Source organism: Condylura cristata, unplaced genomic scaffold (assembly GCF_000260355.1).
Source record: "Condylura cristata isolate star-nosed mole 26May11 unplaced genomic scaffold, ConCri1.0 scaffold00004, whole genome shotgun sequence".
NCBI lineage: Eukaryota > Metazoa > Chordata > Mammalia > Eulipotyphla > Talpidae > Condylura > Condylura cristata.
In genome coordinates this window covers 63,083,895-63,096,792 of record NW_004567105.1, presented here as the reverse complement: position 1 = coordinate 63,096,792, position 12,898 = coordinate 63,083,895, and the positions used below count along the sequence as shown (strand labels likewise).

The 12,898-nt window shown below is 57.5% G+C and overlaps 1 protein-coding gene across 1 annotated transcript; it reads left to right on the top strand.

Annotated features, from left to right (window-relative positions):
- The first annotated feature begins 4,752 nt into the window (after positions 1–4,752).
- TMIE (transmembrane inner ear) lies at positions 4,753–12,750 on the top strand. The gene is made up of 4 exons (XM_004676239.2): positions 4,753–4,908; positions 7,969–8,086; positions 11,098–11,247; positions 11,513–12,750. The coding sequence occupies exons 1-4, from the start codon at positions 4,813–4,815 to the stop codon at positions 11,611–11,613; spliced, it is 465 nt and encodes a 154-aa protein (XP_004676296.1). The 5' UTR covers positions 4,753–4,812; the 3' UTR covers positions 11,614–12,750.
- Positions 12,751–12,898: the final 148 nt, after the last annotated feature.

The following is a 12,898-nucleotide window of genomic DNA, read 5'->3' as shown; positions in this document are numbered from 1 at the left end:
CCCCGCCCCTCGCCTCGCCGCCCCGCCTCCGCCCCGCCTCGGAGTGTGACACACGGCTGGGGCGCCCAGGGGCTCGCGTGGGAAGAGGCGGGACAATGCGTCTGTCAGTCCTCCCGCGCGAGGTCTCCCCTGAGGTCTCCCTCTGGCGCCCTCCGGGGTTCCAAAGTCTCCTGGCACTCAGCTGGGGGTGGGGGAGGGAGGAAGCGGGAGCTCTTCGTCCGGCTCCCCCACCCCGCCAGCCTCCACTGCCACAGGCGCTCTGGCCCAAGCTCGCCCTACTTCCAGACCTAGCTGGGCAGTGTCCGGGAAGTGGCCTCGGTTTCCTGGTCCCGGTGGGGCTTCCCCAGCCCCCCTCCCCCACCGATTCTGACGCTGAGTGGGCCTGGGGTGCATGGAGTCACAGAGGCTGGCGCAAGACTGCTGGGTGGGTTTGTGAGACTTGTAACTGGTACTGGGGTAAATCGAGGCCGCCCGCTGCCCCTAGAACCAGCCAGGACTAGCTGCCAGTCCTTTATGACCTTGTGGAAGTGAGAAAAACCCCTACCCCCACTCCTTAATAGGACCCAATGGAGCGTGAAGCCAGCAGTTGCCCATGCCAGGGCCTGCGACCTTGGAAAGGGCAGAGAAGCCTGGTCCCCACAGACCTCCTGGAAGGGGGCGGGACTTTGGTTCAGCTTATACCAAGGAGCCTGCTGTCTGTCGGGCACCCACTCACCCTCTAGCCACCACCCCAGGCTGGTCCCCCATCACTTCCCTTGACACACAGTAGTCTCTCAGGAGGTAGTACTGCCCGTACCCCCTGCCATCTCTCTTTAGACGGGCAACAGGCACCATGCCTGCCAGCAGCCTCAGAAGTCTGGCTGAGCTCTGACCTGGGGGGCAGGGGGTAGTCTTCTCTCACCCACTCTCCGCTTACCAGTAACCTCATAGGCATTGCTAAGCCCTGTTTTATTATCTACCAAATGGGGCAAGACCTATCGGGGACCCAGGCCTCTGAGTCCCTGGTAGAGCCCAAAGGCAGCCTCCACTAAATCCACCCGCCCTTGGCCCCTGAAACCCAGCTAAGGGCCCTGGCTTAGTCCCAGTGCAGATGTGTGCCCTTCCGCAATCATCTGCAGACATGTATGGTTCCCTACAGGTCATGGGAGTGGGGGCGGGGGCGGGGGTGGGGGTGGCTATATACTCACTGTGCCACACAGACCATCTATTATTGAGCCCACTGGCAAGGCTACATGTTGCACAACTCTGGCATTAGCCCTGTACTGGCACATGTGTGCAGACCGTGCACACGTCCACGCAGACAGACCCACGCTGCTCCATGGAGAGCGCAATGAGCCACACACTCAAACACACACAGCCAAGTGCGTGTGCATGTGTATTCCTGCACACAAGAGTGTCCTGGGACACAAGGACATGCCTATGTACACACAGGTCTCACCCAGGCCCCACCCAGCCCCAGAGCTATTCTGGGTCTGGGCTGGGGGCCAACAAGGTCAGAGACTGCCAGCAACCAGCAGGCCCAGTCTCTGTGTCACGAGCCTGGGCTGCCCAGCCCCCACCCCCAGATCAAACTTAGTCCAAGATGCCTGGAATCCCAGTCTGACTCTGTGACTGAAGGGGATCCCTGCTCCCTACCCCTGGCTTCTCGAGACCTTGAGTTTTGGAGTTTCAGTCTGCAGAAAAGAACAGTCCACTGCATCTCCTGCCCACTGCCAACTGACTTTGTTCATGGCTCCCAAGCCAGAGGCCCTGGAGCTGGACTGGGTCCCTACAGGAAACCCGCAGGAGCCAAATATAGTACACAGAGACAAACAAGGATCAGTAGGCCAGCATTCAAGGGACACTGTCTTCCAGCCTGAGGCTCCAGAGCTCTGTTACCCCAGACCTGGGAGTGGGGTGCAGGCGTGTGTGCGGACCTCATAAAAAGTAGAAACAATAGGCAGAGCCCTGGGTTAAGGGATAAAAGCTGAGTTTGAGGGCCTCATTCCTGTGACATGGGGTAGGGATCAACCCCACTCTGGGCCTCAATTTCTCATGAGTAGTGGAAGAAGAAAAGCCTCCAAAGGTGGAAAAGGGCGTAGCTTTCGGGATGGTCTTCTAGTGATGCTGCGCCCTGGAGCGTTGCAAGCAATGTACATGTTCAGCAATAGGGCACGGACTGAGCAAGTGTTGTTGGGTTTTTGCTCTGTGTGATATCACACTGTCTTTAACAGCAATGACAGTAAGAATCATAATGAACAGCACCTGCTAGTTTGTGAAGTGCAATTATACTATAGCTAGACGCATTTTACAGATGAGGGAAAAACAGGGAGAGGTGAAATAGCCCAGTGAGGCTCACAGCTATCGATATTCTTGCCCATTCTTCAGAAGTCTAAGGGGCTTTTGGTTTCTTTTTTTAGGATGTATTTATCTGCACGCACAAGAACTGGGGTACAGGCCAGAGGTGGGGGTGATGAGAGGATTCACCAGAGACAGAGTGGGGAACAGAACAGGTGAATGAACTGGAACATACTGCTGAGGGGAGCAGCAGGTGAGACAGGAGAGGCCTGCCGCCCCATGTGGGTCAGCTCCCAGGCTGGGGATAGAACTCGTGCTGCAGTGGCTGCAGATAGCTTCTTAGTTCTGAGGCTTACCCCCTTGTGCCACCAGAGAGGGCTCAGAAGTCTTAGTTTTAAGCTTTAGTAACTTCAGATATTATCAATAAAAGTATAAAATTACAAACTTACAAAAGGCACTGTTCAAAGATTTAAATTTTCTTTGTTAACTGGACACTGTGCATTTTGAAACATCGCTTTAAGTTTTCAGTCTACTTTTACCATCTCTAAAAGACAAAAAAATGAAATTTAAGTAATTAAATTTTCTAAGGGTGCTTCTTGGAACTTGGTAACTTTACCTTTCTGAAGTTATTAAAGCCTAAAACGGCTACAAGCCTTTCAGAACTTAATGTCTAGTTCTCAGTCACTTAGACTTTAAAGTGTGTGTGACAATATTTGACCGTGGGTTTGGAGGTGGAGTCTAGAATACTGGTGTTGGGTAAAAAGGTGTATGATAAACAACATATAGTGAGCTGTGTTCAAGGGCCTGGCGAGCAGATCAGTGGGGAAGCAGTGGCCATCTCTGGGGACTGTGGGACACACATGATTGTATTCAAATTTCTTCACTGGGCTTGCCCTACTTCTTGGATGGAAAGACAAACTTTACAGGAAACAATGACACCCTCCCCACCCTCCCAATCAAGGACAGCCAGCATGTATTCAGTATCCCATAATTGTTAGTTCATATAATCCTCACATCAGCCTTTTGATGAGAGGCTTGCCTTCTCCATTCCACAGATGAGCTGAGAGGAGTCAAGGTTTGTTTAAGGTCACTGTCAGACTCAATTTAGGCAAGGCCTCCTGACCCCATGTTCCTAGAATGAACTTCCCGACTGGTCGGTGTGACTTTCCCTCGTGTGACCCATGGCCGATGGCATGAGGAAGGGGGCGGGGCAGGCAGAGAGCCACTGCAAGTGATTGGACTTCCATGGAATTCCCATTGACCTGACCAGGGCAAGCCTGGATGGACAGCTTGACTCAGTCCCCCAGCCCCCAACTTTGCTGTCCACTTTGAGGTTCCCCTGGATGGACTCCTTAGGCTAGTCAGTCATCCTTTGCCAACGGCTCTCCCATTTTCCTGTCTGCTGTGTCACCCCCTAGCCCCACAGCTAGCCTCAGTCCTTGCCATGTGTGGCATCTCCAGGCAGGAGCCCCAGAGGCGCTGGGTCGACCAGGTCTCTAGTTCTGAGGCAGAACCCAAGGCTAAAGCACTCCAGCTGGCACAGCTCTCCACTAGCGTCCTTGGTGATGAGAAATGCAGGGGCCCAACACCTGGGCCCAGGAGTGTCAGTCACAGTAATGGAGATAGGGGAGGGAGGGAGGTGAGAGAGAGGGGCCTAGAAAGCATCTCCCACCCTAGCCCCCAAATCCTCTTCCAAGGTCTTCCTAGGTCTCTGCAGCTCCTCAGGCCTGCCCACCCTCCCTCCCTCCATGCCTGGTCTGTCAAGGTTCACACTGGGATCTGGACCAAAGAGTAAATGGACCACATACGGGCTGGGGCAGGGGCTGAGGGTCCACCAGGGTCAGAAAATGGTCCTCCAGCCCTTCCGGAAGGAACCCGCCCTGTCCAGTGAGGCTGCCGATGCTGGCTTCTTTGGGTGGATCACAGCACCCACAGCTGTGGGCCATTACCATACTGTCTCTGCTTCCTCCCACTGCCCCCCCTCCCCGGCCCCCATCTCTGGTGTCCAGGGTGATCAGAGCTGTCTCTGGGCAGCTAGCCAGCCCAGGACATCCCTGAGCGCCTGTCACTATGGCAACCTGTCTGCCATCCCTGCCACCCCCTCCCACCTGGTCTGTATGGTTTTTCAAATTCAAATGCTCAAAATGGGAAGGGCCTGCTAAGATCAGCAGATCCCAGCCCCTCCCTGCATCCCAAATAGAGAAACTGAGGCGAGGGAGGGGAGGAGAGGGTGAGACCTGTTGTTCAAGCACCTGACGCCAGTCTGTCCTCCCTGCCACCCTCCCCCACACTGTGTCTGTCTCGGTGGGGATGGAGGGGAGTCTGGAGTCTGGAGTCTGGTCTCCCAGGAGGGGGGCGGCCCTCCCCGCAGTGATGTGGGGCGCGGCACAGGAACCAGACACCGATGATGAATAAATGATGCCCACTCACAGCCTGCGACCAGATCAGCTCCCTGAGCGCTGCTGGCCAGTGGACCTTCAGCAGGCCAGCCTGGCCGGCAGTCACACCGCTCCAGGTGCAGCTGGCAGCACGAAGATGGCGGGGCAGCGGCGAGGCGCAGGGGCCCTGTGGGTGCTGGGCAGCTCGGCGCTGGGGGTGTGCCTCGCGGGGGTCGCCGGGCAGCTGGTAGAGGTGAGGCTGGCGCTCGGAGGGGTTGCGGTGGCCTCTCCACCCAGACAGGGGGGCGGGGCACTTTTCTGACGGAGAGCTGGCTTTTCCCTGCCTCTTGCTCTAACAGATTTAGTTTAATAGGGTGACACAGCCCCGACCCAAGCGCCTCCTGACTGTGGGGTACACCCAGCTCCAGCTTAGGCCCTCTGCTGTGACGGAAGGGCGCAGCGTCTGACACCCATCACAGCCTTGCCCAGCCTAACAGGGGACACTCAGCCCCCATCCTGAATGTTTGGTCTAATGGGGGGGTAAAGGGCCGGGGGGGGGGTCATAGTTTGTGGTTTCAGTGACCTCAATTCTGATAGGGGAGAGCTAGTCCCTGGTCTTAGTGTCTGCCAGGGGAGACAGTTGCTGCCTCCAGAAATTCTCCGGGACTCTTTGTTAGGTAGGGGAGACTCGCTCTGGGGAGGAGGTGAGGCTCTCCAGGCTGCAGGATGAGAGCGGAGGGTCCCGAGGCCCTTCACAGAGCAACGGCATGTTGAGCTCTCCTGGGTGTGGAGCACCAGGCTCTGGAGGGGAGGTGCAGGTGGGCCAGGACCTAGGGACTTCGGGCTTTGCTGGTGCTGGCGAAAACCCAAGCTGGCAAAGGTTTCTGAGCCCAAGAATGGCGGCCTCAGTCCTCATTTGGAAAGGGCAGCATAAACTGGAAGAGAGCACCTTGGGAGAGGCCGGGAACTGCTGAGATGGTTCAGAAAGCAGAGAGGAGCCTGGCCGGGGCCAGGAAGGGCAGGGAGAGGGCCAGGGGCCGCCTCCCTGCTCCCTCTGCACTCTTCCTGCTAAGCCAGGAAGGGAAAGCAAGGAGGAATATGAGGCCCAGAGTCCCAGAGCACAGAGGGAGAAGGCCCAAGGGGCAGGGCCAGAGAGTACGGGAGGGCGCAGCTGGAGGCTCTGCAAGCTGGGCAGAGTCGGGAGAGCAGGGACACGGCAGCATAAGGGGGGGACAGAGGCAGGGGCTGGGGGGCTGCGGACAGAGTCCTGCACTGGGTGCTGGCCTCTGCCTGCTGCTGACTGGGAGGTGTGGTCAGAAGGCCCGGCTGGAGTCAGATGCCAGTTCCAGCAAGGGGAGTCAGGCTGCTTTAGCTCCATGGAGTATATCTGGACCCCGCACCTGCTGCCGGGGGCCTCGGGTGCAGGATCTCAGCCAGTCTGGAGCAGAAGGCTGATGGTGGATTGAGTCTGCTTTGAAACAAGGACTGTTTCCTCCAGCCTCCAGAAACACCTCGCAGACCCTCAGGGAACACACCTGGGGTCCCCCCGCCTGCCATCTGCCTATAGTCTGAGCAGAGAACTGGCCAAGTCCTGAGAATCCAGGGAAACATCAGTAAGATACACAGGGGGTGGGGTCCAGAACTCCACTCACCCCAGCCCTAGATGCAGGTGCCCCGCCCCCCCCCCCATCAGTGTGAGGTGCTGATGGAGACCAGGCTTCCAAGTGTCCGAATTCCCAGCAGTGCCCACCACGAGATGCTCGACTCTTACCTGTTGTTTTCCACCTGAGACCCTGTCAGGGTGAGCGCACAGTTCCACTTCCACCCAGAACAAAGACGGAATTAAGCATGTGTCAATAGGGAACCCTCAGTTGTCCAGCCTCAGAATGTGAGATCTTTAATGTGGGCCTGGAGTTTTCCGACCGTACAACCCAACCAGGCCAACACACAGCCTTAGAATCAGGGAACCCGCCACCATGCCGGCCCTGGCCCCAATCTATAGACATGTGCCCTAACCAACTGTACCTCAACCACACTCATGCCCAGCCCCAGATGCGTGCCCTGAACCCACTGGTTCTTCAACCTTCACACGTGTACCCAACCCTGCAAATGGATCCCGACTCAGGATAATGCCAAGGAGGGATGTCTCGTCCATTTTACCGCTCAGGTTGGATAGAGACAGAGCTTCCCAGAGACCCTGGAACAACCCCACTCGAGTTACAGATGGAGGAACTGAGGCCCAGAGAAAAGAAGGCTCCCACCACAGCTGACCCGAGTGAGGAGGACGGGGAGACGTGCACCGATTCCTGGCACACAGGTCCTCTGGATCTCCCAGGGCAGGTTGCTGATGCCCTGAGCTCTCCAACACAGGCCAGAGGGTGGTCATTAGATGAGCAAGTGCCTGGCTAATTATGGCAGGCGCCCAACCCCTGTTTAGGGATGGGGGAAGCACTGCACAGGTAGGCGGCAGCGGGTGGCCTTTCACACTCCTCATGTCTGGCCTTATCTAGTTAACCAGGGATAAAGTATTGCCCAGATGGTCCGCTCCCTCTGCCAGGCAAACTGGTGACAATCCCACAGGTCAAACTCATAGGTCAGGGGCCTGGCCCTCAGTCTCCCAGAGCAGGGTTATGTCTCCTAGACCCCCTATGCAGGACTGTGTCCCCTAGACCCCAGAGCAGGGTGGTGCCCCCGGGGAAAGTGGGAGGTGGCCGGCTGTGACTAGTCACACTTACATCTTTTGGCCTCCAGGTGTCGCTGCCACATTGCAGACAAATTATCTAGTGCTGTCTGGTGAGCGCTGGCGGAGGTGACCCTGACAGGGTGGGTGATTATTGAGGCTACCTGATGGGGGTCCTGGACTGGCAGCAGAGCCATGAGGCCCTGACTCCAGCTCCACACGCACCCTCCTGGCGCACACAGGAGAGCAATGTCCCTGGGGGCAGCACAGCGGTTCTTGTCTCTGGCCTTGGTCCTGAGACCTCTCCTGCTTGTGTGGGGCCCAGGACCAGAGCAAGAAGAAACCCACAGGTTTCCTGAAGGAAACTTGAACCTGACTGGGACTGGTTATCTCTATTTGCCTCCTCATGCCTTGGTTTCCCCCAGCATCAACTCCAAGTCCCTAGCTCTGGGATTCTGGGGCACCGCTCTCCTCTCTTGATCTAAACCTGCAACTTCCCAACGACATTGGTTATAAATGGCTAAAATACTTGATTCCAGGAGACTCTGAAATGCTTGGGCTGGGTCCTTGCTGGGACCTGGGTCCCTCTCTCGGGCCTCTGCCTGGCTCACTCCCCTGTCATCTGACCCACAGCCCAGCACGGCACCGCCCAAGCCCAAGCCACCCCCGCTGACCAAGGAGACCGTGGTATTCTGGGACATGCGCCTGTGGCACGTGGTGGGCATCTTCTCGCTCTTCGTGCTGTCCGTCAGTGAGTAGCAGCCCCCTCCTGCCCCACCTCGCTGCAGTGGAACACAGCACCCGCTGTCCCTTGCCCCCCCAGGGGCTCAGGGCAGCAATTCCGGGCAGTGCAAGCAGGCCCGGCGCCTACAGGAGGCCCGCTGTGGTTTTTGGCACCTTCTGATTCACACAAAGTCCCTGTGGATGGCTGACAGGCCGGCGGTGACCTGAGGTATTCTGCCGAGCAGCCACACAGCAATTACGGAAATTACAGGGGACTCCACTGAACCAGGATGAGGACATGTCATTTTTCCCTATCTCTGGCCTCCTGTTGCTTTTCCTGAAGCTTGGCCAGCTTAAAGGGTCCACACCCAGGGGCTCCAGCAAAGCCACCCGTGGCCATAGCTCAGCCCAGGGGCTCCCCAGATGCCCAGCAGATGTGGCTTTTGAGCTGCAAACCCTGCCTTGTCAAATACCATTTTCTTGGAATGACTCACACCACCTCAATGAGAAGCAGGAGACCCTTCCTCTCCTGGGACTGGGAGTTGCTTGATGCAAAATTGAAACAGAAATGGACTTGGCGTGCACTCTTCAGCCCGCGTAGAGCAGGGATCCAGAGTTAAAGGGGTCAGACCGTGCGGGTTCAGAACGGGAGGTCACCAATGCCTAAAGAAGAGTCTAAGAGAGGTACCCATGAGGCCAAGGTGGGGGTGAGGGGGCGAAAGGCAGGGCATACAGGCAGTGAAGGGAAAAATACAAATACCCCCCAGCCCCACCCCACAGAGGCTGCGGAGAGGAGAGTCCTCAGCAGACCCACGGGAGGGAAGAACGGCCTTGTCGGGAGGGGCGGTGTGGGTGATGGCAGGAAAGCACCTCTACAAGGTCCTCATAACCTCTATAGGACATTGACTGCTGCACCCCAGGTGGGGCAGGAGGAGGGTGATGGGGCTAAAGAGGCAGTGACAGTGCTGTCCCGGGATATGATCCCCTAGAACGCAGAGTCAATGATGAAGCATCCATCCAGATGTGGGGCTCTGAGGGAGACAGTGACATCTGATTTGCATGTGCTGCTTCTGGCACCAAAAGTGTCCTCTCTGCAGGAAAATATCCACACCCCTTCCGCCATTCCTTCACGGCTGAGGTGGGGGCAGGATCTGAGCAAGAGACTGTCTTTTGTGCCTCGTCAAGACCGAGAAGCAGCCAGGCCCCCGCGGAGGCCTTCCAGCCAGACACTGGGCTGCAGCCCCAGCTGAGGTGTCCCCAGAGAGGCAAGGGAGATGCTAGGGTGAGGTCCAGTAACCAACTAGAGCACCCCAGGGCTGACTGGACTCTCCCTGAACTCTGCGTGGCCCCAGAAGTTGGCAATACCTGGGGTCACACGAGAAAGTTGCAGTGTCAGACCCAAGAGGCATTTGGACCTCAACCGCTGATTGACTCCTACTCCGAACCCCACTTTCTAGAAAGGGGCAGGGGTGGTCTCCAGGCACCGGGCAGCAGGTCAGCACCTGCTACCTTCCGTGCAGGATGCTGGACAGTGGAGCTGGCACAGCCCTGTCAACGGCATCAGAGGAGTATCACCCCAAAACCTTGTCCTCTGGGTGTCTCCTCCAGGCCAGGGACTTGTCCCTAAGCCTCCACCCCTGGTGCCTGGAACTTGATCTAAGACATTTGGTTTCTCTATTTCTTTGGAAAGCAACCAGGCCAGGTCTAGAGTGAGGGGTGGTGGGCAAACCCAGCTCTGGGTGCCAGTGGCTGTCCCCTCACTCCCTCTGAAGCCTGGGCCGGAACCCAAACTCTGCGGAGAGCCTGGGTGGGCATGTTCTGGGGAGGGGCCTGGTGGAGGCCGCCCAAGCCAGCAGGATCAAGTGGGCCTCAGGCACACACACCAGGTGTGAGGAAGACTGGAACCCAGCTCTGTGGGTGAGAAAGGCCTGCTGTCTGCTCAGGCCTCCCTCGGCAGAGCAGGGTGGTGTGCCTGGATGCTATGGGCTCCCCCATCTGGATCTAAGCCTTTCCTCAGGAACAAAGTCTTCGAGATCACCCCCTTCATTCATTCCTGTGTCATTCTGTGAGTCTGGTGAGGCTCAGTGGAGCTACATATTTGCCTGAAAAAGTTGTACAGGATGACCCCAGAGGCTACCTCTGCCCAAGCTAGGAGCTGATCCATCTGTCTCAAAATAGTCCTGGCTTGTCCTGCCTGTCCCTTTTGCCCCCAGGAGTCTGCCAGGAAGTAATGTCTGGTCATCTTATTTATAATAGGAAACAGTGCCACCCCCACCCCTGAGGTTGGGGCCCAGGTTGTCAGACCGTATGGGCCTTAGAATAATAAACTCAGTCCAGCCAGGGCTTGGAAGCCCTACCCTGCTCTGCCCATCACTAGACAGGCCAGTTCCATGCCCTAGCCCAGCTTGCGTGGGCACAGCTGCCCTCCTCCGGAAAACCACTCCTGGAGTAAGTGTCTGAGGGGAACGCCTCAGGGCAGGGTCTCTGCCCTCTCCCCAGAGCTCATAGCCAGGAGCTTTGACTTCTCCTCAGGGAGGGTGAGACGGATGCAGACACATCCTGTTGTCTAAGGTCCTGGGGGCGGGGGGTGGGGGGCAGGGGAGCACCCCTGGAACCCGGAGGCCTGAGTAGAAAGGACAGGACAGCCCCCGGAAACCGTATCTTGAGCCATGGTGCAGGCGCCTGCCCTGGCCTCCTGCACTCTCAACCTCAGCTCCGGGCCCGAGTCACTGGGAGGACCAGTGCAAGGTCAACTGTGACACCCCCTTGTTCCAAAATAATGATTTCAAGACAGTGGTGTCGGAGCACTGAACCAAGCACTAGGACTTTCTAAGAGTGGGGCTCTGTGCTTCATGAAGCCAGGCCTACTCAGGACAGATTCTTGGGAGCCCCAGAGCTACAGGGGCTTTGTCGGGATGAGGAGCCTCCTGCCAGGCTCTTGGGTGAAAAACTTGGAGAGGGAGAGACTGAGTAAAATGTGGGCACCATTCCTGGGTATCTGAGGTCCAGACCAGTCAAGCCTGCTCTGTCCCCCTCCAGTTATCACTCTGTGCTGCGTCTTTAACTGCCGTGTGCCACGGACCCGGAAGGAGATTGAAGCCCGGTACCTGCAGCGGAAGGCGGCCAAGATGTACACGGACAAACTAGAGACAGTGCCACCGCTCAATGAACTCACAGAAATCCCCGGAGGTGAGGGCCCCTCCCCAGCCCAGGCCTCCTTCACCCTGCTGAGAGGCTGGGGCCCAGCAGAGTCACCCTAGTCTGCCGCAACACCCACAGTAGTTGAGGGAGGGGACCCAGCCCTGTCCCTGGGGACCAGAGCACAGAAATTGGTCCTCAGCTTGAGGAAGGTGAGGTTTGGAGGGAAGGAAGGAAAGGGCTGGATGTGGAGGCATCCATGTAAGCTCAGGGGCTTGCCTTACCTGTTGATGGGCTCTTTCCTCTTGTCCCTCAGAGGACAAGAAGAAGAAGAAGAAGGACAGTGTGGACACAGTGGCCATCAAGGTAGAGGAGGATGAGAAGAACGAGGCCAAGAAGAAGAAAAGCGAGAAGTGAGAGCTTCCTGGGGTGGCAGTGGGACTGGCGGGCTCTGTGCCCGAGGCCCGGCCAGATCCAGGCACCTGAGACTCCAGACTCATCATGGACCACTGAGGCTGCAGAACATCCTCTCCCTGCTCAGGGCAGGAGGCAGGATGGGGAGGCCCACGGCTGCACCTTCACACCCCTCGGGGGGGGGGCCCGAGACTGCCCCGTGTCCCGCTTCCCAGCCTAGGCGCCATTCCGTTCACCCAGGCGGTTGCTCCATAGAGCAGAGCTTGGGCCACTGTCCTCTGCATATCTAGAGCGGCTTCACACCCACCCAGACATGCGTCTGTCCCACCCTCTGCCAGGAAGAGCATTGGCTTTAAAAGAGTAATGGGATGTGGGGCCCCTTCTGGAAGGGGCTGGCTGAACTAGGGGGCTGAGCTAAAGCCACACCCAAACTGGCCACAAGGAGGGAGGGGTCATGGGGGAAAACTATGGCATCAGAAGGTTCTCACCTCATCTACAGGGGTCTGAACCAGGAAGCTAGGCAGAAGTGGTCAGAGAAGCAGAAGCCTCAGCCCAGCAGATCCCAAGCTCCAGGCAATGGGATGCCCTTATTTTACACCTTGTGATGAAGCTGAGCTTGCCGAGAAGCCTAGACTAGGCCCTGGGGGTATAGGGCTGGGGGGCTACAGGAGTGAGTGAGGTGTGCAGGAGGCTGAGACCAGCAGGCGAGAGGGAGAATGGGTAAAGCTGGGTCCTTGGTTCCTTCTTGCCTTCTTGGGGACCCAGGGAGTATGTGAAGCCAAGGGGAGATGTCGGGATGGGGGTCGGGGGGCCATGGGGACCATCACAGGCACAAGCTGGGGGTTGAGGCCATGACCAGCCTGCCACCAGCTGAGCGTAACATCATGCAGCTCCCTGTCCTGTTGCTCTCGAAAAAAGTCCCCATGAAGCAAGCTGACCAGAAGGCCAGGGCCCAAACATCACCTAGGACTCAGTCCTCAGGCAGGAGCTTCCAGATGGCAGCAAATACAGGCTCCTTAGCTCAGACCTGGGGCTGAAACTGGGGAGTCAGTAGGGGAGGTTTCTGAGCCAAGGGGAGTGCTGAAAAAGCTGGAGCTATGAGCTAAGCCTGCAGAGACTTGTAAATAAAGCCGAGTGCCTCCTCACACCCTATGACCTGAGACCCGCCCTCAGAATGGCTCCCAGGGGCGTCCTGTGAAGGGTGGGCACAGATTGGGCTGAAATCCCCTCACTTGTTCCACGGGAATGAGGGGCAGCTGCAGGGCAGGGCACCAGGACCAGGTAGGAG